Source organism: Phalacrocorax aristotelis, chromosome 2 (genome assembly GCF_949628215.1).
Source record: "Phalacrocorax aristotelis chromosome 2, bGulAri2.1, whole genome shotgun sequence".
NCBI classification, from domain to species: domain Eukaryota; kingdom Metazoa; phylum Chordata; class Aves; order Suliformes; family Phalacrocoracidae; genus Phalacrocorax; species Phalacrocorax aristotelis.
Genome location: NC_134277.1, coordinates 133,647,492 through 133,674,384, shown reverse-complemented (window position 1 = coordinate 133,674,384; position 26,893 = coordinate 133,647,492). Strand labels below are relative to the sequence as shown.

General features: G+C 39.6%; 1 protein-coding gene across 2 annotated transcripts in view; it reads right to left on the bottom strand.

Moving 5' to 3' along the window:
• Positions 1 to 25,855, bottom strand: part of CRISPLD1 (cysteine rich secretory protein LCCL domain containing 1) — a 44,983-nt gene extending 19,128 nt beyond the window's left edge. The window contains exons 1-4 of one of the 2 annotated variants that reach the window (XM_075085272.1): positions 25,543 to 25,855; positions 24,267 to 24,589; positions 1,343 to 1,461; positions 1,086 to 1,218 (exon numbers count right to left, since the gene is read on the bottom strand). In XM_075085272.1, coding sequence (XP_074941373.1) covers positions 1,086 to 1,218; positions 1,343 to 1,461; positions 24,267 to 24,524 — 510 coding nt within the window. In that variant the 5' untranslated portion in view covers positions 24,525 to 24,589; positions 25,543 to 25,855. Of the gene's footprint in view, positions 1 to 1,085; positions 1,219 to 1,342; positions 1,462 to 24,266; positions 24,590 to 25,542 lie in introns of those variants that run through there. The other variant, XM_075085273.1, reaches the window with a different exon arrangement.
• Between the last annotated feature and the right edge of the window lie 1,038 nt (positions 25,856 to 26,893).

Sequence of the window (26,893 nt, the reverse complement as noted above, 5' to 3'; positions counted from 1 at the left end):
AGGAGGTAATATAAACAATAAAGCTATTATCAAAAAAACTCATACACAAAAAAAGACTCAAGTAATGGATTTTAAATGAATATGTTTTCACATAATTGTAATCAAAGGTGGCTGTGCTCCTTTACTCATCTGTTGAAACCATTTTCATTGCAGATCTCAAAATAATCTGAACGACAAAGGCTGGAATGTTCAGATTAGACAAATATGACCCATGCTAAACTTGTATCCATTCAAGATAAGCCAACTGTGTAGTTCCAAGAGGATTTTGGAGTTGAAAGAGATAGGTACTGTCAAAAATTAGTACCACAAAAAATTAAACATATGTATTGTAGATCTCACATGTAATGGGTAAGTGTAATTATAGATATTTTTACAGAAATGGTAAATAAGAATATGGAGGTAATTCTGCCTTAAAGTTAGATACAATTGTAAATTGTGCTAGTAAACAAACAAAATACATGTTTAAAAATTAATAATTTTGAAGTTTTCTAATATTATATTGAATATTATACATGGATTTTAATAACATCTGAGGATCACATATTTCCCATTCACTGAGAACATGACTGGTTTCCCTCTGGAAAAATTCAGGCTAGATACACAGATTTCAGCAGTACCAAATGAATTAGTTCTTATGCGATTTCAAAATCTTGCTGGAGTTAAAGCAACATGTTAAAAAATGTTGTCTGATCTGAGGAATTCACCTAAGAAACTTTTTTTTTTCTAATGTGCTGTTTCTTCAGCATATTACAGAAAGGCCTACCAGCATTCCAGCGCAGAGACTAGATTATACAAAGTGGCCTGAGCAGTAACACTCAGTACTGGGTTTTGTGAGTTTTTTCCTTAATCCTGTAAAGAAATTGGTATTTATGAGGATAAAATCTGAAGATATGTATGACAACTCTACTCTGTGTCACCAATACCCCATGCTTGTAACTATGGAGTCTAATAACAATCCCCTTCTGTGCTTTAGTGCTATGGTATATACTGCAAGATTAGTCTGTTCTGTGTGTCATACAGAAAACTAACTGGAGATCTTGACTGTTCTTTTCCATAGCTGACAAAAACCAAACCCACCTACATACCTGTGTGTAATGCGTACAAACAGGACCAGAGCATTTGTAAGGACAATACGGGTTGCATTCATGAGGATGGGGATACGTGAAATCTCTCACTTCATCATACCATGCTTGGACATGAAATGTTGGAGGTCTGTACCTATGAAAGCCAGAAGTCGTCTGTTAGTTCATTCAAAAGTTGTAGCTCCTACCATTCTACCTTTAAGCAAATTTTGTTAGATTTTTAAAAACCATATATAATATAAAACAGTATCTTAAAGTACCTTCCCCAGTGTGCCCCCAAATTCTGCCCAATTGATGGAAGAAGACTTGCAGGCCCATGCTCCCATAGACAGGTTTCAGCCCACGACTCTGCAGATCTCTCTAGTTCTGTGTCCCATGTCTGAAATTTGAAAGAAAAGCAAGGGTCATCTTCTTAGAAATCCTTGCTTGGTAACTCTTATTTAAAAAAAAAAAAAAAAAGAGGATTGTCCATTTTTAAAGCTTCTGTTACCAGGGCAGAAGACTGAAGAAAAAAGTGAGACTGGACAATTGTATGACCCATTTGTGTAACATAAGAAAAAAACACTGTTTTCACCAAGAGGAAAAAAAAGGTTTTAATCCCTGCACAGCGTTCCCTTTAAAAGCATGTGCAGCCATGCTGCAGCGAATAAAAGACTAATACGAAACTGAAAGGCTTAGTTCAACTTTCCAGGCTAAATTAAGTATATTTTCTGTCTTGTGAGATTTCTTTTTAGTAATAGGCACTTTTCTTAGCCAAAAGGGTATTATCCAACACACTCAACATAAGGCTTTATTTTCTCTAAACCAATAGTTTATCTGAAATGAAAGTGCTTTTCTCTCCCTTTTCTATAATCAGCTTTTGCTGAAATACAGAACACAGTGCAAACACAAAATATGAAAACTAGAGTAAAGTTGTTGTTTATTACTGTTATGGCTAGGTTGGCCAAAAAGGAGGCATGCATGTCAGTAAGAACCATGCTTAGGACAAGTTCGCGAAAAAGATTATCAATTATTGTTTATCACAATTGTTTATCCCTATTTTTTATTATTTAAGGGACATGGAAGAATAAACTTGTATCTGACAGGCAAATATAAGTTTCTTCCTTTCAAAAGCATACTAAGACCTACTCTTCTTGAAAGAAATTATACCACACTGTGTAGGCAAAGTTTTTACTGCATTAAGCTGGGGTTTGCTCATACTGTTCCCTTTTGTCCGAAGTATCTATACTGTTGCTTGATTTTTAAAATCTCCTGATAGTTGCAGTAGTTTCCAGATATCTGACTCTCTGAAACCAATGCTCAGGGTAGGAAACAGAAATATTTCCAGGAAGAAAACACATCTCTTGATGGAAGCTCAATTATTTCATCATAAGTTCAGACTAAGTTTCTTAGAGTGAGACTGCGTTATCTAAATAGCAATAATTCAGTATTTCCAAACCCAAATTCCCATGCAGACACTGGAGATCATGTCTACAAACTTTTGGCACAAATTAGAGCTGAAAAACTCCTTAACACAGCCAAATAATATAGAAATATAACAAACAAATTCCATGTGCTAGAATTTATTTGTCTGTCGATTTTGACATGCAGTTTTCACCTTATTAATCAAATTACTCATTAGAAACAAATATGTCCTTGGTTATGCAAGACCATGATTATATAAAGACTTTAATATAACCCAGTATAATCCTAGAATATCTTTTCTTGGTTCTCTTCTTCAGAAGTCTCTGATGCATTGAATTCCATTTTGTCTGTTATTATTAATAATATCAGCAAATAAGAAATTTACAGGGTACATTTTGACTCCTGAAATGTAACATTTATTTTGCTGGAATTACTCTAAGAGTATAATAATGACAGAATAAAGCTTTTAACCCACATGTGGATACAAAGCCCACTGACTTCAGGCAACAGTAGTTATTTTCTGTTCACCCTGCCGTGCCTGTATTTCGATGTCATAAGCCATAACATTCTTTAATCTTCATACAAAAATATTCTAATCTTAAATAAGACAGTTTTACATGATAGTTTGTATAAATCTTTTCCTCTTCCCTTTCCTTGTCACACGGTCATAAATGGTTTTTCTTCCTACTATACCCATTATAATAAATATAAACCCACTTCTTCCACATACATATTTTTTCCTTATAAATTGTAGTACAATTCCTTCACCATTCTACAATGGAATCATGAAACTGTAACATTTTAAAACAAAGATCACAATATATTCTCTTGCAAAGCATTCCTCCGTTAAAGGAATTGTATTGCTGTGGGGTTTTTTTCAAAATATTTTATGCAGCTATTTTAACTGAAATAATCATATTTTGGAAGATCAGAGCTGGTTAGTCAATAGTAGCTGCTTGAATCAATTCCTCAAGCTTGTAAAGTAGTTATCTTTAACAAAATATTTTTTTTTAAGACTGATGATAGCTATGCATGACAGAGCCATCCAGAACTCTGCAAGAATAGCCTTTTGATGAAAATCTTATATTTATCATTAATCCTCCTGACAGATGAACGAACCCCCACACTCCAAGGTATTGTTGAGATTGGATACTGTCTTCAGAAAAGTTCCTTCTTTTCTAACTGTTTCTGGTATAAAATAGTGTCTTCATTCCCCTCTGCTTCCCTAGCCAGAAACAGGCATACGTCTAGACCACAACCTTAGCTGCAGCTCAGCGTCATGGCTGAGCAGATGGGATGCAGTGAAGCTCTTTGCGGGAAGCATACCACAGGAGGCAGTATCAGCAATAAGAAGCTTGGGGTGCTTGGATTATTTTTCTCATTGCACAGTCATTCCTGACTCCAGAAAAGGCTGGTATATGAGCTACAGAGTAAATTCCACTCTCCCCGGGAATGGGTCTGTGTGTGCAAGATTAATTTGGAGAGGAATCTGCACAATTAATTAAGGGCAAGAGGTCATAGCTTAAGGCTAATCATGAGGTAATACAAGCATAAAAAGACAGGTTTTTTTAATCAAAAATATGCTATAAAATTTCACAGCATACATTTCATACACTAATTTTGATTTAAGTTTAATCACTAAAATGTTGATTAAAAGTAGTGAATAAAAATTTTTTTGATAAAAATAATCAGAAATCTAACAGTAGTTACTGCTGTGTAAGGATTGAATTCACCCAGTTATACTGCCTAACCCAAATGTATGGTAGGCTGATCAATCAACAGATAACCCCAACTTCAAAATGTTATATCTGGAATGAATCAGATACCAGAAAACCTGCATATGTGTTTTGGGTTTACAGCAAACAATGCCACATGTCTTGCTTTTCTCCCCGATGCATGTACCACACAATATAGTCACTCCAGAACAGTCAGCTGTTCAGGAAATTCTCTATGTGTGCCATAGAAGAAAGGACTCATTCATTTGTTTCTCAACCTTAAGTACCTAAATCCCTTAATTCTAAAGCCATATACAAAAACTACCTGGCATGAATATCATGCACATATAGCTAGCATAGTTTATTGTCAGAAAACACTGCCTATCATCCTGCCAGCCAATGTTTAGTTTGATCCAGGTTTTTTTTGGATGAGAAGGAGGTCATGAAGAAATATCGACCCACAGTACAACCTAACATTGCTTCTTCTTCATCCAGAACAATGTTTGAGTTCAAATGTGCTCAGATATACAATGGCTATTGTTGTTAATGGAGCCATTTATTTCAAAGCTACGTCAGGTATCTCAGTGTCAAATTGCAGTCCACAGCATGGAATTACACCAAGTAGATTTATTCTCCATTTTAATTATTGAAGTATTGTTTTGGGGTGTGATGGAGTAAATCTCAAAACCATTACATAATCAGATGTAAAAAATCTGTGAAGTGTAAATCACATATAGGAAACAATCTCTTTCACTGCAGTACTCATCATCCAACTGTCTCATTTTCTTTGAAGTCACTGATTCCTGAAGTGTCTGTAACAGAAGTTAGAAATAAAATAGATCCTTTCCTAAATTACATCAAATCGATTAAATATTTGGGAAGAAGTGAGCCAGTGTCCCAATGCCAAAGAATTTCCTAAAGATCCAAGTCACTGTCTTGATTGCCAGAGACTTTCAAAAGAAAATTACAAGAGGATAAAATACCAATAACCTCCTAAAGTCAGTAAAAACAAGTAAAAGGGATTAAAAGTAACAGTTATGTGGGTCTCCAACCCCTACCAAGACAGAAGCAACACAACACAACTCCAAATCACAATGTAGAAATGAAAACGTTTTTCTCAATCTCCAGGATCACGTTAACGATTTTCAATAAAAAAGGGGAAACTGGTATCCTAATTTATGATGCAATTCTTAAGAAAACTTTACCTTAAATTTTTATCTGACTACTCCAGTGATGCAAAAATATTACACAGGTGTTAATAACATTATGAAGAGGTACGGAGTGTCTCAAAACAAATTAAAAACTTGTAAAAGAAATATGATGGACTAGAATCCTGTATCATAGCTAACAGGGAGTAAATTAGCTTAAAGGTATTTTTAAAGGTCATTTCTACAGTTACATGTAATTGGAACTTAAACAATTCAAAAGGTTTTCTACTGCTTTGCCAACATGCCTAATCATTGCTTCAGAGACTGGATCAAGAACAAGAAGCAGCTGCTTTACATCAGTGATGCTGCCTTCATCTTTGTCCTTCTCTTCCCATAGTTAAAATAGAAGTTCCAAATTTCCTTCCTAAACTAATTATTCTGATTGAAATTACATGAAGAAAAACTGAGCATGTCAATTTTAAGGACTAGAAGACTGTTAATTTTAAAGTATTTTCATACCAATCCAGCCAAATTAGCTCTAAATATAATGCATTTTATCATGTTTGTTCTGTGTTTGCTCACATAGCAGGCTAAGTGAAACACACACATTAAATAAACAATATAAGTATATAAAACCTACCTCCTTATTGGAATAGAAGTTCTATTCTTGTTCTTTTAATAGCATTCCCTTGTTTCACTTGTACAATGGCAAGCTTTTGGCTTCAAACAAGGAAAGCATCTCCATATACAAGATAGATATAAACATATGTTTTTATGTTTCATTTCATAAAACTCAAAAGGCTTTTGATCTCCTCATGTTCCCTTCCTCCTTAAAGCAGTGAAGGAAAAATATAAAGGCAAGAAAGGAAATGTATAAGGAAAGGTTTCCAAAAACACACAGAAAGGTCCATTCAGAGCAAGTTACACAGTGAAGAACTTCAAACAAATATAGAACTAATTAGTGAATCTTCAAAATGCCAAGGTGCTTGGCATTTTCCAAAAAGCCAAAATGAAAATGGAAGAATATGAAGATTCACAGCAACACAGGTATTTTGCATCCTACAGAACTAGTCATTTCTCATGCTTCAACCACAACGTCATAAGTGATATTAAAATCTGGCTACTGAAATATATACTGAGCTGACATAGTTCTGGTGCTTTAAACTTAATTCAAAAAGTTCTTCCAAAACATTCATCATCATCAGCTGGTATTTTACAGATTTAAACTAAGGACAATTCTAAAACAATTTAACTCTTTGTCTTGGGTTCGGCTGGGATAGAGTTATTTTTCTTCCTAGTAGCTGGTACAGTGCTGTGTTTTACATTTAGGATGAGAATAACATGGATAACATACTGATGGTTTAGTTGTTGCTAAGCAGTGCTTACACTAAGTCAAGGCCTTTTCAGCTTCCCATACTCTGCAGGCAAGGAGGTGCACAAGAAGCTGGGAGGGGACACAGCCAGGACAGCTGACCCACACTTGCCAAAGGGATACTCCACACCATATGAAGCCAGGCTCAGTATATAAGCTGGTGGGAGTTGGCACGGGGCAGCGATCACTGCTCAGGGACAGGTTGGACATATGTTAGCAGGTGGTGAGTAACTGCATCGTCCATCACTTGCTTTGTATATTCATATGCAAATTCATATTAATATTCATATTATTATTATTGTTATTATAACTGTTCTTATCTCAACCCACAAGAGTTTTTTTTCACTTTTACTCTTCCAATTCTCTCCCCCATCCCACCATAGGGGGAGTGAACAAGCAGCCGTGTGGTGCTCAGTTGCCAGTTGGGATTAAACCACGACACTCTGAAACAAAATTGGTACCGGAAGAGTTTAAAAGAAATCTCTGCATAGCTATAGACAAGGATCTTTTTGCTTGATGAAGGATGAATAAACCCTTTGAAGGAGGTGTAAGAAATCAGACAAGGAAGGGAAAAGACAAACATGGATGAGTTGAGACATGCTCGTCAAACTAAAGAGCAAGAGGGAACTGCACAGGCAGTGGAAGCAGGGACAGGTATCCTGGGAAAGGTATAGGTACACTGCCTGGTTGTGTAGCGATGGAGTCAGGAGGGCCAAGGTGCGGTTGGAGCTGAATTTGGCAAGGGATGCAAAGAACAGCAAGAAGGGCTTCTGTAGGTATGTCAACCAGAACGGGAAGGTTAAAGAAAGCATACCCACCCTGATGAACAAAAATGGTGACCTACTATCAACAGGCGAGGAGAAGGCTGAGGTACTCAACAACATTTTTGCCTCAGTCTTCACTGGTAACCTCTCTCCTCACCCTTCCCAAGTCGATGGACTGCAAGATGGAGACCAGCGGAGTAACGCCCCTCCCACTGTAAGGGAAGATCACGTTCATGACCACCTGAGGAACTTGGACATGCACAAGCCTATGGGACCTGATGAGATGCATCCCAGAGTCCCGAGGGAATTGGCTGATGTGGTTGCCAAGACACTCACCATGATATTTGAAAAGTCATGGCAGTCAGGTGAAGTCCCTGGGGACTGGAAGAAGGGAAACATTGTGCCTGTCTTAAAAACAGTAGAAAGGAGGGCCCAGGGAACTACCGACCTGTCAGCCTCACCTCTGTGCCTGTTAAGATCATGGAACAGAACCTTCTAGAAGCTATGCTAAGGCACATGGAAGACAGGGAGGTGATTTGAGGCAGCCAGCATGGCTTCACCAAGGGCAAGTCCTGCCTGACCAACATAGTGGCCTTCTGTGGTGGAGTCACTACATCAGTGGACAAGGGAAAAGGTATGGATGCCATCTATCTGGAATTCTGCAAGGCCTTTGACATGGTGCCCCACAGCATCCTTCTCTCTAAACCGGAGAGATGCAGATTTGATGGGTGGGCTGTCCGGTGGATAAGGAATTGGTTGGATGGTCACATCCAGAGGGTAGTGGTCAATGGCTCGATGTCCAGATGGAGACCAGTGATGAGTGGTGTTCCTCAAGGGCCATACTGGGACTGTTTAACATCTTCATCAATGACAGACGGTGGGATCGAGCGCACCCACAGCAAATTTACAGATGACACTAAGCTGAGTGGTGCAGTTGACACACCAGAAAGACAGAATGTCATCTAAAGAGACATGGACAAGCTGGAGAGGTAGGCCTGTGCAAACCTCAAGGCTGCATAAAAACAAATATGGCCAGCAGGTCGAGGGAGGTGACTCTGCCCCTCTGCTCTTCTCTGATGAGACCCCACCTGGAGTGCTGCATCCACCTCTGGAGCCCTCAGCACGAGAAGGACATGGAACTGTTGGAGCAGGACCAGAGGAGGGCCACAAAAATGATCCAAGGGCTGGAGCAACTCTCCTCACAGGACAGGCTGAGAGAGTTGAGACTGTTCAGCATGGAAAAGGCTGCGGGGAGACCTTATTACGGCCTTTCAGTACTTTAAAGGCGGAGTATAGGAAGGATGGGGGCAACCTCTTTAGCAAGACCTACTGTGACAGGACAAAGGGTAATGGTTTTAAACCAAAGAAGGGTAGATTTAGGCTGGATATAAGGAAAAAAATTTTATAATGAGGGTGGTGAAACACTGGAACAGGTTGCTCAGAGATGTTGTAGAGGCCCCATCCCTAGAAACGTTCAAGGTCAGGTTGGACGGGGCTCTGAGCAACCTGATCTAGTTGAAGATGTCCCTGCTCATGCACGGCGGGGTTGGACTAGATGACATTTAAAGGTCCACTCCAACCTAAACCATTCTACGATTCCATGATTCTATGAACACCATTACTTTAAAAAAAACAGGAAGTTGTTTCATTTCATAAAAAGGGTGACCATTGTCTTGTGACATGCGGATGTGTGCAGCACCATCTCCTCGTCTGCATTCCCTCATTCATGCTCTGATATGATCCCATTTCAATGAATTTGCACTACCAGATTTCTTTGATAAACATAGGGTAGTGATGGGGGCACAAGAAGATGGCAGTGCAACTAGTAAGCTGATTCCCAGGTCTGACAAGCATTTTGACCAGCAATTGTTTGGTACTATGTGCAAGGTAATTCAACCTGTTTATCAAGAAAAAGTATTGCTCACATTGTCGGAAAACTACTTATGGTCCCCCTTTTGGATAAGGGATTATCAGGGCTGGCCTTCTACACTGAGATAGAGAGCCAGATAGACACTGAACATATCACCAACTGCTGAGCAACACAAACCTACTTGAAGCTATTCCTTTTGTTTCACAGAACTCTGTTAGAGTAGCAACGAATGTAAAAGGAATTGCTAGCATGTCTTAAATTGAAAAATGTCCTTCTACTTTCCAAATGCTTAGATTTTTTACTTCCAAAAGAAGATCACTCAGTGATGCTAATTACAAAGCCAAAAGATGTTACCCAGCAACGGGAAGACACAGTGCTACTGCAGAGATTGGGAGAAACTAGAGGGTTTTTGCCCTCTCGTCCACGAGTAGTCACGACATCAAAGTGGTTGTAGCTATCAAGTTATTTACCTCTTTCCCTCCCTCTCATGTAGATCAAATTCACATCTGCACGCACCTTGAGAAATGCACGTTATACTTTTTTGCTTTGGACATAAAAAGGCAAGACAAGTGCAAATCAGTACATACTCAAGTCTAAGAAAATGGTAACATTTTGTTCTCCACAATCTCTTCAGTGCCATAATTTCTTCCCCGATACTATTGAATATAGGGTTATCATGACAAATACAGCTTTCTGGCTCATAAGCTACATTTTTCCAGAGTAAAATTTTCCAGAAAGCCTTTGGTTCAGTGCTTTCTAACCTTCTGCATACATAAATAATTGTGCACCAAAACTCCAAGAAATAATGAGTGACCACCCTTTGAAATGTGAAATTTTAGTTTGTGAAAACTTGATCCCATTCTCTTCCTCTTTTCTATATCATACTTAGGCATTGAACCTTTCCTAATTTCAGCTTTCACAGATAACTATTTGTATCTAACAAATTAACTTCTGCACAACTGCAGTCCTGCAGACTTTGACTTTATCAACTTTTACAAGTCACTTACAGGGCTTTTAAAAGTCATGTACCAGTTTTACAAGTTTATGGACCTGGCTTCAACTAAGACATTAATCTCTTATCCTTCAGTCTGTATCCAATGTTTCACCTCTTTGAAATTCTTCTTAGATCCTTGTCCACATCTGCTTTAAGGTTGGACTGTATAATTAAAAAAATACTATTTTAATTCAGCTACAGACGATGGTATCACCACAATTCTACATTTGCTTTGTGAGCATACAGGTATACATTTCTTCTGATTCACACAACTAATTTAGACATCTGGTGCATTAAATGGTGCCAACAGCCAAAAGGTTTTGGGTACTATTATGCTGATATCTGACAGCTGGAGCATTGAGTATACACATATTCCTGAAGACTGCAGCAACAAGCAACTTCAGACATCTAGGTTCTTATGAAGGCAAAGGATGATTTTCCTCCCTCCTCCATTATTGCCTACTGGTCTAGTTCCAAGTGGTGCCCAGATTCACTAATCAAGACCTTCCGCTATTATTTTAATGACTTTTTTTTGTGGCATTCACAAGAGAGTGTCTGTGCTTTGTTGAATAAAATTAAAGATGGAAATATTTGGCAGAGGATGCTGAATCGTAAGGTAGTGATGCTGATCATAATTTTAGAGATGCTCATTGTACTTCAGTTTTTGATATAAAAATTTCCATATTCAGGAGAGGACCAAAACCCAACAAAACAGACAGGTAATATTGAGCTTGGTGATATTCAAGATCAACATCCTGCAAGGCAGACTTTCTCAAGCAAGTGTTATCCAATACTTAATCAAGATAGTCTCTTAGCTTTTGACTTGCCACATGTACTCTTTCTAAAACCCCTCAGTCATGCAGACATGACTAAGTTCTCCAGTAATACCCCTCTCTATGACAATCTTTTCTTCTAATGAAACATGTGCATTCAGAACAGAAAATCCAGATGCTGAAAACCAGCTTCTTAGCCATCCAAGAAGACATATCTTTCTCTGCAGCCATCCAAAAGGACAAATCTTCCTCTGTAGAAAGTTACCAGCATAACCACTTCCCTTTTACTCTTGTAGCCTCCTGTGTGACAGAAATGGTCTACATTAACTTTTTTTGTACCAATGCTGTGAAAAGAGTTCCTCCCATGGTATAATCCATCCACACACAAAAACTCTTAGTTAAAAGCTTAGTGCTGCTCTAGACTTAATTTCATCATCTACTATGAACAGTCTACGACTGACAAGATGGCATGGTCTATAGCTCAGATGCTTTCGCTATCCAAAAGAATACAGCCACACAGTAAACTGCTATTTCAAACTTATATTTGATCCACTAAGTACAGCAGAAGAATTGGCTAAACTTTCAGCCCCTGCAAGTATCTATTTTACAGTACAAGAAGTAAACATTTAGATCTACATATTCAGCCTTACAGTCTCAGTAGGTTTGTATACTTTATCTAGTGTCTTCCTGTTTCAGCTTTGGAAAACAACTCACATATCATCAGAGTATCATGATTATTTATGCTATTTTTGCTGCATTTCTTAGAGTTCACACAGATCTACTATCTAAAACATTCCCTTTCATGAAGCCAGCAGTCAGGAAATTATGCTGATCTTTTAGACTGGGTTGCAATACCACCATGACTGAACTCACATTGGACTGGGGTTGTGTTGGTTTGGGTTTTTTCTGGGGGGTTGGTTGGTTTTTTTTTTAATTTAGATCAGAAATGTGCTTTTGAAATGAAAGTCCTGATAACTCCCACTCACTGCGCATCACAGAGCACTCTTGGAGTACAAACTGGATGCTTTCCAGATAAAATGCCAGGAGTTGTGCTCCAGGAGTGCATCTAACACGTTGCAGTTGTTCACGGGTATTCAGTCCACACAGATTAAACCTAGTTCAAAATAAAAACCCCGGAAATGCAGAGAGCATAAATGACAGGCCCTCAGCACCAATTCTTTGCTCTACAAATCTGCTCCTATTGCACCACAACACTTGCCAACACAGGCATTGCCTTCATCGGTATCTTGTTAAAACTTAGTGCACCATCAAAGACATTCACACAGAAATGGCACTATCAGTGTTTCACAAACATTCCAAATACACTAGAGTATCTAAAACTAAAACCCAGGTGGCAGATTAAACTGAATGGTAGCAGAAGTTACTGACTCCAGCTGCCGACTCTTCTTCTACCCCAGAAGGTTACAAGTTTTGCAGCAGGGATGTTGCATGCAGTATGGATCTTCTGAATGCTCCTGGTTTACACCATATCACATTAAAATAAACCACAACTAACACCAGTTTAATGTTACAGTCTGGACTACAAATTGTGGTATTTAACCTCTGTCAACATAGGGTTCAAGTAGCATGTAGACTGAAACCAATATTCTGCTTGTAGAGGAACTGATGTTTCAGTGAGGATGCCACATCTTAAATTACAATTCATCAACCGCCAAACTAATCACGTGGGCTGGGATTAACCTCCCCTGAATTTAAACAGCCTCAAAGCAGATACCTACATCTGAGCTAATTATCTAAATTACCTTTGCAGTTACATAGACAAATAAGCATCTATAGAAGGAAATCATTTTAACTACCCACCTTTAACTGAGATAAACTATGTGTTGGAAAATCTCATTTTTCTCTACTAATTATAAAGGAGACTGGCTCAGATGCAGACATCTATACCAGAGACTTCAAAAGCTTGGTGAGATGAATCCCACCATTTGTGTTTTGTGAGTGTTAAATCAAAAAAGTACTTTCCCACCCAAGGCAGACCAGCATAAGTGAGTCCACCAATTATACCAACTGATATTGCAATGGAACTGGAAAGCCCAGTAGCTCAAAAATTGTTTTCCAGTAAAATACAAAAAATACAGTGATAACATTTTAATTGGAGAGATTTTCATATACATAGAAAGGCAGAAAAAAATCATGTGGAATGGGACTATATGGAAAGAAAAAATGAGCTAAAATTTAAGCTCAGTAAAGATGGAAAAGTAAGTACAGTGGGCACCACTGAAAGTAAACATTTACCATGGCATAGTATAAATACCTCATTGCTGTATACATTCTAAATATAGGGAGAGAGTGGTAAAGTAAATACCACAGTACAGTATGGGTATTTATTTACTTTTTACTAGAATCCACTGTATTCTTTAAGACTAATGACACTAAGAAGAAAAAAAGGAAAGATGAAACATAGAATGAGAAATGCCATAAGCAAATAAGATAGAAATACAGTTAAGAACTAGAAACCCACAGCATGGCACCAGCACAGAATGACAGAGAGGTACAGCTGAAAATTACTTCAAGAAATTGATCTTGACTGTAGTCTATCTAACCTCTTCCGTTGAGTCAGAATCAAATATATATGTATTGTCCACATTTTTAAAATTAAAACTAATAGCAGTAGTTTCAGAATAATATTTACTGTAATTTTCTTCTGCAGTTTTATGACTGTAAGGGTAGAGAGGATTTCCTTGGTATGCAACCGAAACCTCCTACCCTGCAATGCTAGCTGATGTTCTATTGCCAAGAAAAAAGAAATCGTTCTTTCCTGTAACAACTTTTATTTATTTCCCAGATTAAACAAATTCAGCTGCTTCATTCCTTCAATCTTGTTCATAAATCACATTTTCTGTGTTTATAATCAATCCCATTAATGTCTTTCATTCTCTCTAGAATGCCTAGACCACTCTTCAGAAATGACCAAAACTGGACATTGCATTTTAGACAAGGTCTCACCAATTTCACACAAAGAAGTCTCCCTTCAAAGATTGCTGCCTCATATTATTTTTTAACTCTGTGCAAGTCCTGCATCTTTTTATTGCAGTGTTACTTCTACATTTTATTCCTTGTATTTTTACCTGTTTGATTTCTTCCTTATTCTATACCTTGCAGTTAAATTTCATTATGGTGATTCCAGGCCATTACTTCCACTTGTCAAGTTCTTCTGATTTTGATCATGGTCTCTAAAAGAACCCCAACCTCTGCCCATGTTAATGTACTCTGCAGTTCTCAAGTGTATTCTTTGTTCACACACAGAAGTCATAACCTGAGTGCTTAACCAAAAAGGGACGGGCTCCAACACCGTCAACACCTTCAGTCTTCTGCCAGTTACCAGGAAGCTTCTGTCAATTTTCACTCGTAAAAATGTCGGGGTGGAGAGTGTCAAAAACTTTCCAGAGACAAAAATATGACACCTACTATTTCCCTCTGATATACTATGCTGGTTAATTACTGGGTCCCAAAAAAGTAAAATAGATTGGTTTGACATGATCTCTTCTTGATGAACAGACACTGGCAGTTTTCATCGGCTTGGCTTTCAGTTACGCTTAGGTGAGGCGTTTTCATCCATACCAAGGCTGCTGAAGGAAGTCCATAAAAAACTAATTATAATTAGCACATCTGAAAAATCAGTAACTTGCACACGACTCAGATGCTTACCTTCAGTCATCTGAGTTTGAAAAAAATGTGGCCTCCATACTAGCCTGAGGTCCCTTGCAGTATACTGCAGAGTGACCACAAAAACTCAGGAGTACTGAAACAACAGAGAACTCTCCTTGAAAATGCAAAGCTAACCATACTACCTAGTACTGATAGATCCTTTAAGTACAAAGAGGATAGCTAAATTTGTTAAACTTTCCACTACCAAGAAAGTTAAGCATCATTTTCTGTTGGAGGACTACTGCCTGCCTAGAAATGAAATGGTAAGGGCCTTACATGCTAACACGTGGAAGACTGGAGTTTATAGAGTTTTAAACTGGGAAGAGATCCCTGAATAGACCTTGAGGTTTCAGCTACTCTTTTGGAAAAGAGTAAAAAGCAGGAAAACTGTGGCTTTTGCCTGGAAACAGGAAAGCAGTATGAGGCCAAAAATATTGTTCCCAAACACTGAATAAATTGCACCAATATTTAGAAGTATCTCCCTATTACAGTTTCATGTGTTTGAGCTTTTTGTGTTCAAAAAGTAAAACCAGGAATAGGAACCAGCAGACATGACTAATCACATTTAATTTTGTGTGTACTCTAAGCACGTTAAAAAAAAGAAACTTGCTGGAATATTCAGCTTTCCAAGGTGTTCTGAAACAGTACATTTACTTTGCTACTTTTTAAAAGCAGTGCACAAAGACTTTCTATTAGAACATGACTAAAAATCACCTATTCACTTCTATATTCTGACATGAATGGAAGAGAAGCAACAGTGTGAAAGCTGATCTTGATTTCTGCATTTTGTCCATTGTCAAAGTATGAATTACACACATTCATTACAAACAGTATTCATAAATATTTATAGCTAATTACAAATTGACCAGAGCACAGCTCCTTACCTCAAATCCTAGTCATGATTACCACAATAAACTAGCTGTAACTGATTGCTTTCATACAGCAGTTTTAGAGATGCTAGAGAATTTCCTGGACTTTGAACAGGAATTAGCTGCAGTATCTCAAATATGTGTCACAGTGAATGTTTGCTTTTAAAAGATGACCACAGTGATTTGACATAAGTGAATTGAACTTACTGCCAGAGAGCACCCATTGATCATATGTGACTTGGCACTACTGTTAGAAATATGTTCAAATAAAATCTAAAAAAAGAGAGCTGGAAAATGTATTGAAGGAGTTCCTGACCGTTTGGAGACCCAACAGGGAATTCAGGACAAATGCATTATGATATGTATCAGGCAGCCAAAATTCTGTATTTAATGAGTGAAATAGACTCAATTTAAGTAACTTTTATATTCCTCCATAATCAAGTAAAAATTTTCTTGCTCTATATGGACAGATGACAGTCTTCTTAATGAATCACACTTTTCTAACTATGATAGTCACTCTACTTCTGCCAAATCTAAGGTTCAGGTCTATATTTATAGATAACAGGACAAACTAATATCAAGCATTTCGATGAAATAATGTTAAGAAATAAATATTTTTTTCTCAATTAAAAAAAAGTTAAAGAAGATTGCCAGGCAGATATCATGAAGATGACAGGCTGCATGGAGTTACTTTTATAAATCTCACTGATTCTTTCAGTGTTCAGTTTATATTTTGTATTTAAGCTCTGATTCTGCTACTACTGATTAATTTTTAGTAATCTTTTTGATATGGGGCGGGTGAAGAAGTTCTCTGCAGTAAAAATAAAGGATGAACAGCGTCCATCCTGTGTTGATAATTATTTTATTTTGGGAAGGCTCTTAAACTTTGAGACAGTGAGCCTTTCTGCTACTTTCCACTTTCAGTTTCTTTCCCTGGAGTTGCTTAGTTGTTGTTGGCATTACATCAATAAAAGTCATACTGTGGATTTATCCACTTGCTTTCTTGGCCACTTCACATTGCACAATCCTTTGCTAAAACTGCCAGAGAGAATAAGAGGATAAGTCAACGTCACTGTGTTCTTTGATGCAGTGTCAGTAGCCTTTGAGCACAGGCAAAGGAGCTGAAGCACTTCCACCAGCCTTTGAAGTGGAGCAGAAAACTGGAAAACCAGAGGGAAAGCAGGCAGATTCACTCTGAAAAGAGCTGCCCTGTTCTTGGCACCCAAAGTGCTCTCCAGCCACTTAAGGGATTCCACAAACCAAAGTCCTCTGCTCAAAAGTAATGGGAATTGTTTCTAACCAAGCGTCCCTGAAGAGTTTTGGCAAAATGGACAAGATACACTAAACAGAGATATGAAAAGGTTTTGTCAGAAATGCCTAGGAAATTTAGCACAGAAAAATTCACCGAAACATTAAGTCCACTACCAGGCGTTCCTTTATGTTTCTTAATGCTGTTTCAATTCTCCTAGTTATACTACAGACAAAATATCTCAGCTGGGAGCTGACAGATAGACATAGACAGAGAAATTGCTATATCCAGACTTATGCAGATCATAGGATCTAAAAGCATCACAGAACACCCAACAATTTATTTCAATCCCTATTCAGTCACTATGATGACGTGAACGTTTTATTATCCATGCAAGAGCTCTATCCGCTAGTGGGTTCATGTGATCCATAGTCCAATGATCTGTATTTAAATACAGCAGGACTTCGGCTGACGAAAAATTAAGAAAAATCTAAATGAGAAATATTTCTATTTGTTCTTAATTTTCTTCTTCTGAAGTCTTCATGAAGTTACTGAAATGGACAGGCAAACCCTCAAGCCTCCCAAAATACAAAGCCCCAGAGAAGTCAAGAGTCAGTCATGGTTTTGAAAGGAATTACATGGTATCAGCATTTTCAACACACCACTATCAAGGTTTTCAGACCAAGACCTTCAGAGGTATTATACCGACACAAAGTAAGAATAAATATATTTCTTTTTTTATTTTTGTCCTGTGAACAAAATATGGATCCTATACCGCTGCCAGGTACACATCCATAATATCTGTAAATGTCCTTAAGAACCATGCAGCTATGCCAAATAAATTATTCTAATCTGAACTTTTTAAAAAGTGTGTCTAGAAGACTGTATTTTCTTCACAAAGTTTGCAAAATAAAATATTATAGAAGGAAGGCACGGGCATTGCAATGCTACCCCTAGCATTTATCAGCAGGGTCTGGCCAAAAGAAGAATAAAAATAATTAAAGAAGTAAAGACTTCCTTCCCTAGAGAACCCTGATGTTCCCCAATTACAGTAATTACAAAATGCAGTGTGTGGCTAGGTGCCAAGAAATACCGGGTTGAAATGCCTTGCTATCTATCAAGCTGGGAACCTAAACACTTTTCAGTGCAGAAAAGGCACATGCATGGAATGAGGATATCGCACGAGCTATTTGACTTATTCATTTGCTTGGGAAAATATGTATGAAATCAAGGAATGAATACTAAAGGAACAGTTTAAAATAAATGCATTATAAATTCATTAATCAAGATCGTTTTTGCCAATTTTATTCCTGGTGGGCCCTTTTATTTTGCAGAATACAACTGTTTGGAATATAAAGGAAATAACAACTTCCATTATCCAAACAATAATGACTATTTTTAGATATTCCAAGATCATTACATACATTGACAAGTATATGACAATGCACAATGGTTCCCATTTTTGCCTTAAAGGCTAGGGATTTGCCAGGGGAGGCTGGGCAGGCAGAGGCAGCTCCAGCACCGTAGAGGAATAGGCAGGGACACCAAAGCAGCTGCAGAGCAGCAGAGCCACAACAGCACACTGCTCTGCTCAGACTCACTACTGCCAGTAGCAGTTGGCTCAGTTTTCAATACTAGCTCAGATATCTCTTCCATACAGATGTACTCCAAGTGCATACTTGGTTTGAAGGCCACACTGGTGTCAGTGTCCCAGGGTGGGAAATGCTGAAAGCATGATATTTTACACAACGCTCTGATAAGCGCTGTTTGAGTGCTATTGGAAGGGCAGCAGGGAAACATCATCCCTCTCTGTTCCTTCCCGTGCTCTTAAATTCTTATGCACACCAAAAAGAAAATGTTCTTTACTAGGAGACAATTGTGTAGAGCATATGGCAGAATAAACATATATAGAGCATGCATCTGCCATACATTTTCACAACAAACTGTTCATCATCACCTCAAGAAATATATAATTTTTTTTTTCCTATTGAAGTCATGATGTAGACAACTCAAAAATTCTCTCAGCATTGAAGGAAAAGGTCTAGGAAAGAATGATCTAACATTCAGTCAAAAGGTCATATAAGGCTACTGCAGAGGAGTTAACTGAATTCGCTAGACTGCTGCTCCCTGCAGAGGAGCTTACACAGCTTCTCATGCCAGAATCCTTCTATATGGAGAAAGAGACGGAAGGTGAGTGTGAGGATCCATATCAGATTTATGAAACATTAGATGAAACTGAAAATATTAAAAGTAATGAATTGCCAGGTCCAGACAATATCCTTCAAGAATGTGGAAGAAATTGTCAATGAAGATTCTGAATTAATGTGTGGTACAAAACCTTTCTTAACACAGTAACAACAAACAACACATGGGTGTTAATATTTTAAAAAGTTTCCAGTAGATCCTGAGAAGCTACAGACTAAAAACTGACTTCCTTTGGGATTATTTCATAGGGCAAGTTAAAAAGCATATTAAATATAAAGATAATACTAATTTCTCCCAAATATATTAGATTTTGAAGGTGTCAATAACATGTGAAAAAGGGTTAAGTGCAGTTAAACTTTGTATAAAGTTCCTACATTATTTAAAAATAAATGAATAAAATTAAGCTATCATGAGATAAAGAAATAGTGATAAATACAGAAAACAGACTTAAGAATATGAAATAATTTTTCAAATTCCTTGCAAGATGTGTCCATGGTCATCTGCTGTATACCTTCTTCACAATAGCCCAAGAAAAGGGAATGTAAGATGTTATTAACTACTTAAGGTAGATAAAAACAAGATAGGAAAATAAAACATACAGGTAGGAGACTCACTAATACTAAGTGATTGGAAGACAAAATGATGGATATCATTCAGTGTGAACACATGCAAAATAATGAGGACATTGCTGGAGATTACAGCCAACTATACATCCACAGTAGTGTAGTAAATGACCTCCTAGAACATTGGAAAGATCTTGGAGCCATTGTGAATAGCTCTATGAAAATGTCGGATTTAGTTTAGCCACAGTCGAAAAGTAAAATAATGTTTCAAATTATTAGGAAGTGAAAAAAAGAAAAAAAATACAACTATATCAATTTGCAGTATGCCATAACTATCAACAGGCTGGTTTGCTCCCTTTGAATCAAAAGGAAAACAGTAGCACCATAGCGGATGGAGAAGGAAAACAAAATGGAATAGCTTTCAGATAGAACAGTGTAAGTAGGAGGAGTAGGACTCTTCAGCTGAAACAGATGTGACCACAGAGGAAATTATTTCTCACAATAAAGAAAAACAAGGCGTCAAATAAAAGAACTGGTTTAAAGCAAAAAAAAAAAAGCAGTTTTTCACACAGTGCATAATTACATTTAGAGAGCTCTGCAACTTGATGCCATGGATTCAAAGAATACGAATGGACTCAAAAGTGTCCAGACTCCTAAAAGAAAACTCCATCTAAGACTGTTGGACACAAAAAGTACAACAGCAGATTTAAAAGTCCCTAAGCTGCTGTTTGCTGGAAGCTGGGGGGTTTCATTGCAGAAGTTTCTCTGTTCACATGCTCTTTTCTTATCCTCTTACCCTAGGAGTCCCTTACTGTACACCACCAGAGCCACCATACTTGGGAAGATGAACTTTTCATCCAGTAAGTTCAGCCAGACAACCATGAGAACATTCTGTTGATTAGACGTATCTACTGTGAATCTTACTGCAGCTAGTAACTTTAGGTCTCTAAACTGCAATAACCCTTTTTCAAGGCATATGCTGGAGACCATCCTCAAAAGCTTTCCTCCTCTGCACAACTTAAACCAAAATGTGGCATTAGCCCTGCGGTTCTCTGTCTCTCTCCAGCCCTCCCATTCCTTAGCTATGGATTCCCACCCTCTTTCATCAGCACTGGTACTCATCTGATCCAGCCATGCAGGGAGCCAGTTTCATGATTCAGACTGGAAACAAATTTAAAAGTTACATTTGAAAAAATAAAATCTGATTCTTTAAGTACTTGGATCAGTCTCATCATCAGCTCAGGTACAGTCCAGTGGCAGGAGCAGGACAGAGGCATTTCAGCCAGAGCTGCCTGTTAGGTTAGCTTAGCTGTTACACACCAACAGTGCAATGAGAGCATGCAGCCCCCATGTACCTTCTCCCAGCTCCAAGCGCTCTTGGAGATCTTAAACTTCTCAACTATACGACAGACTTCTAGAGAGATAGGTGTGCCAGTGAGGCACCCGGACCTTGATCACCTCTGTTCGGCTTCAGTTACACATAAAGCTTCACTTCCACAAGCAGAGCTAGCTCTACTTAACAAAGAAAGGTTTTACTAGTACAAGGGGCAGCTTATGGTGACATGACTGTGCCCACAGCAGGAGATTTTTTTGCCAGCATGCCTATACTAATAAAGCACCCCAAAAGTAGACAAAAGTATTTCAGCTGTACATATCCAGCTCACTAAACACCAGGCAAACATTTAGAGGGATTGCTTCCCTACTCTGGAGCACTGGAACTCACCTTTAGTAAGATCCAATATATTACATTGCAACAATTTTTTTTTAGTGGTCTATCTGCTGAAACTTTTTTTTTAACTAAATATCTCCATTTTTCCCTATCCTTTCTTTTACAAAAAATAGCCAAGTACAGTTTTAATTCTACCAATACTTGGGTGTTTGAACTTTCTGTCATTCACAGAACCGATCCAGAGGTCATGGGCCCTTGGAAAACCAGCTGTAAGTGTGTTTCTTTCTGTATCTGGAAAAGTGGAACCTGTCCATCCTAATATTAATATGGATAAATAAAGTGACTATTAAGTGTCAAAACAGCCATTTGTTTTAATTATGGACAAAAAGCTAGCAGTAATAGTTATACAGCTCTGTCTGTTGGAAGTTGTGAAATGATAGAATGGAGTTTGCCTATGTGATTTATTCCTTGCACTATGCTAAAGACCAGATGTTAGTTTTTCCAAAGGAATCTCTTTGCACAAAATAAATCATGCTTCCTTAATGAGCTATCATTTATTGCTCCTTCTTTGCTGTTCAGTCTGTGGCTCCACACCACATTTAAAATTTCGTACTCAAATCTCACTCTTTTTAAACAATAAAACAGCCCTGATTCCTCTGTGATACCTCGTATAGAAAAGACAGTGGGCAATCACAATCACAAACTGTATCATAAAAATATATGCGCAAACAACCAGAAGTGCTGTCATTTCCTCCTTCTGTTCAAGCAGCAGAGGGCTCCCCCTGTATCCTAAACCATCATCTCCTGGCTCCCAATAGTGACTCCAACCCGCTACCCCCAGGTGTTACCTACCTTCTCACTCACTCGCAGGCTTAGTCTTTTTAAATAGCCTCTAAGCAAATTTCTGTGCTTTTAATCTCTCTCCATAAACTCCTGCTCCCAATTTTTCTCTGCCCAGAGAGTCATAGTTCTTCCCTAACCACATATATTCATCAAGTGCTTTCCTTCCATACCAATGATTTCCCAACATGCCCTTGACCAGACTCTCAGTCACCTCTCCATGGCCTTCTCATGGGTCCCTGTCCCTGAACACATATCCATCACTTTGACCAGACCCTTTACACAGACATTTTGCATTCACAAATCCCAAACTCTTGCCCATCCCAGACCCTGATTCACTTGGATATTATGCCAAAATTGAATCCCACTCTCTTGAAAGCTGCTGTCCTCTTCTGAATAACGGGACATAAGCATACCTCCTCAACATTAAAATTGGGTAATCTCTTCTCTATGCTACTTGTACTCTGTCAGGGGTCATTGAGGAGCACAGGAAAAATAACAACAACAAAAAAAAAACCCAAAAAACACTTGTTCCAGATGTAGACCTAACACGAAGTCTAGGCCCAAGTCTGTGCAGTGCAGGAGGAATCTTCAAAGAACACAGTCATCAAAAATCTAACTCCAAGGAGTACATTCAAATTCTTCTCTCCAAGATATATAACATAGGAAAATGTAGAACGGCATTAGCAATGGAAAAGGGGTCTTAACTAGATATTAAAGCTACCCACCCTTTCATAGAATCTCGGGAAAAAGTTTTGCAGTATTTTAACATAGGAAAACAATACAGTCTTCCCCATTCTCATTTTACAAAAAAAAGCTAGACAGCTTTTTCGTAAGTTTTCCATAAATAAAACAACCTGAGTTACTGGAAACAAAAAGGTAACCTATATTTTAAAAGGGCGTGGAAAATTCACAACAGAAAAAAAGTTTAAGGATATGTGCAGAAAATTGTAACTGAAAGGGTTAAAGGGGTTTCAGATATTATCATCTTTTGTTTGGAGATGGAATGTTGTAAGTAATCCTTTGATGGCTCTTAGTCTAACATAGTAACACTCACATAGGTAAACCTAAGTTAAACTACCCTTACTGATGGTTTCAGCAGCATGGTTTCTCCAGGACACATACATGCTCAGTTCAATCAGATGTCCAAGCTGAGAGACATCACTCCAAGCTGGGAAAGATACTTACATCTTGAAATGTGTTAATACGCTCCTCTGTCATAACCTTACAATGGAAAGTGTCAGGAAACTTGTGCAATATTTGGTATAAACAACCCAACCTATAGTAATGTTAATTCTCTGGTGCCTGGATAGATAAACACAGCACGGACACAGGAAAAAGATTTGAGTTTTACTGCAGAAATAAGAATAGAGAAGAAGAGTTGCCCATTCTTGTCAGACCTCTGGACTCCTTAAAAGCTCTAATGACTTGATTTGATCTAATTAGCAAGGAGAGATATAGTTAGCCTTGAACTATGGCATAAAATCAAAGTTCAAAAACATGGGAGATTTATATCTACTAATAAGAAACCAAACACAGAGGCTTCCTAAGGATAAAACACAAAGAGAAATTACATATTACATTATTAATCTGTTAAAAATGAGAACATACAGGACTCCAGTCTAGTAGCACATGCCAACTTAAATAGACAACTTTCTTGTTCTAGGAGCTTCCTTTTGCTCAGAAATTCCATCCAACCTAGAAGCATGGGAGAGAATCCATGTCATTTTGAAACTTCATAGTTCAGTACTCTTCTTAGATGGTAACTTCTTAGGCCACAATCAACTATTCTGAGTAACGCAGTTTTGGAAATTGGCCCCTTACACTGAGGAATCACCACTTAAAATCAGGAGAGCTGTGAGAGATTAAACCCATTAATATCAGTAGAACATGACACATGATCCACAAACAGGCATTTTTATCTCACAGTTCAGCACTGTACAAATAAAAAAAGAGACAAACAAGTAACAAGTGCTTTAAATGAGGAAACAAGCAAGCTAAGTCTAAAAATATGTTGTTTTACAAAGTGGCATTATCTAAGAACATTTCTTTCTGCATGTCACTATCAGTTTTTCCTTACCATATATTCCATATTGGAAGCTGGTGGATACACCTGACCCCGTAATTTATTATGAAGATCCAAGATACTTTGCATATCACTGTCTGTGATAGCCCTTTTCCCTCTCTGCTTGGCGATCCACCACTCACCATCTTCATCCATGTACTTTTCCAAAAGTTCCTCTAAGAGCGTGGCATTGGGAAGAACCATTGCAGAAACTGCTTGAGCTATGAATAGCAAGGTAGTTACTCTGAGCCATTCCTGTACTACATACTTCATGATGAATGATCTCAAAACGCACAGCAGTTAGCTCCAAGACAAGGTCTTTCTTCCAGGTCTGTTGGCTGTAAATGCATAAGAGAGAATAATGTAATTTGGAGGTTGAAGTACTGGCCTGTACAAACTTACTAAGCAACAAAAGTCAAACCGTAGCTTGCACAGTTTGCCACTGTTGTTTCAGGGGGAGAAACCAAGATGCTACTTTTTTTTTTTTTTTTTCACTCTAGTAAATATACACTGTTGCATTGGGAAGATAGGTTATCTTCAACTTTATGAACTTCAGTTTGTTCAAGTGGTTTTATATAGTACACTGGCATGCACATTTCACCGCCCGCACGCAAGAAAGCATGCTTTCCCTATCTACTTAAAAGGAGCCAGGCATCAGTGAAGATTAGACTGTAGATAAGGTCTTCCAGTATTGGAATTTAGGAACAAAAAAAGTTAAAAGCCTTGCATTCATTGCCAAAATGAGCACTGAAAAACACAATAAAGTTGATATGAAATATCCCCTCTTGGTGCATTTGAAAATATGACTTTGATTAAAGCTTTAGTTCTACAATTTCCAAAAACCTAATAAAACTAAAGGTATTCACCTCAGCCAAGAAAATGGGGGGAGACGGGGTTATATTCCATTCACTAAACAAAGGAAAGCGCATATAACTCTCCCAAAAAGTAGTACCACATCCAAGAATACGACATTCCAGCACCGCCTAGGACATGACTGAGTGCTTTAGGTAGGAGAGCCGCGGTCACTCCCTCACCCTGGGTGAAATCCCGTGAATCCCGCCACACCGACCGCGCCGAGAGGGAAACAAAAAGAGGCGAAGGGGGCAGAACCGGGCTCTCCCCCGCGCCCCGCCGCCGCCGCCCGCAGCCCGCGGCCCGGCCCCGCGGAGCCGCTCCCCGACCGCAGCGCCCCGCCGCCCCCGGGGCCGGGGTGCCGCCGGCCTCCCTCCTCCCCCGCCGCGGGGCGGATGCTGCGGGGATGCCGCCGGGCGCCCCCCGCCAACGCCCTTACCCCTCCGGCGGCGGCACCTCCCTCCTCTCCCCGCGGCCAGCTTCGCTCCACCGCCCACCTCCGCGCCGGGCCCGCCTCGGGGCCGGGGCCGGGGCCGGGGCCGGGGGGCGCAGGCACGGCCTCGCCCCGCTCGCTGCGGCGGGTGCGGACGTGTCCCGCAGCGGAGCCGCGGCGAGGGGCTGCCGCTGAGCTCGCCGCCGCCGCCGCCGCGTCCCCCGCCGGCCGCCGGGTCGCCGCCGCCCCGAGGAGCTCCGCGCTTCTCCTCCTGCCTTCCCGCCCCGCCGGGCATTTATCGCGGGCGGCGGTGACGTGCGGCGGCCACCCCTCCCCGGCACCCCGCGGGGCGGGACGCGCCGCGCTCCGGGAACCGCGCCCGCCCCCGGCACCGCACCGCACCGCTCCGCTCCCCTCCCGCACCCGCACCCGCACCGCCCGTCCTCGCCCAGGCGGGCCCCGGCACGGCCCGGGGGCGGCGGAGCCCGCACCAGCTCCCGGGCAGTGCCTCCAGCCCTGCGGACAGCAAGGTTTGGCCGGGCCCTTTGCCTCCTGCCAGAAGCTGGCCTCCCTCCCGCAAAAGCTATCGCCCGGAAAAGGTCGAGGGGGGCCCCGTCCCCTGCCGCCTCCGTCCTCTGGCGGCTGGCAAGAGGATGCGAAGGCAGCCTGCTCCTGCTGAAACACAGCAAAGCGAAAAAGGCGGCTGTTCGCACATGAGCACCGCAAAAGCCCGGAGCGTGTGGATATGGCTGGAGGTATCAGGACGGGAGTTTTATTGTCCATTCAGACCAGCCGCCTGAGACTTCTCATTGTGAAGTAGAATTCAAAAGCTCATAACTACTCATTTCTGTGTCTAGCAAGACTAGGCATTGCATATGTACTTCTTTGTTGTATTTGTATCAAAAACTTCTAGACTGAAGTTTTTATGCAAGCTGATCGGGACAATGTTTCATTTATTTAGTATAACTTGGTACACTGAGCTAACGGCAGGATTGACCAGCTTCCAGTCTTCACAGGACTGCTGTACCAGCTTGCAAAGGTTTTCTGTATTTTCATTTTCAGAAACTGGGAGGCTGAGGCTGAAATTCATCAGAATCCAGCTGGCTTCAGACCAGCTCTATAAATGCTTCCAAATTTCATGGGCCCAAGAGAAACAATGCTGTGCAAGTAACACACTGCTTCTTATTGTACTCTCTGTTTCTCAGTTTTAGTTATAATTTGCCTAAAGACTTCAAGACTAACCACTCTTGCAGGATGCTATAGGTACTCTGTTACTTACGCACCATGATATGCAAAAATTGTTCTCCTCTATATTGGTTTACCTTTATGGATGTTTCTTTGCAATGCTGGGAAGTGG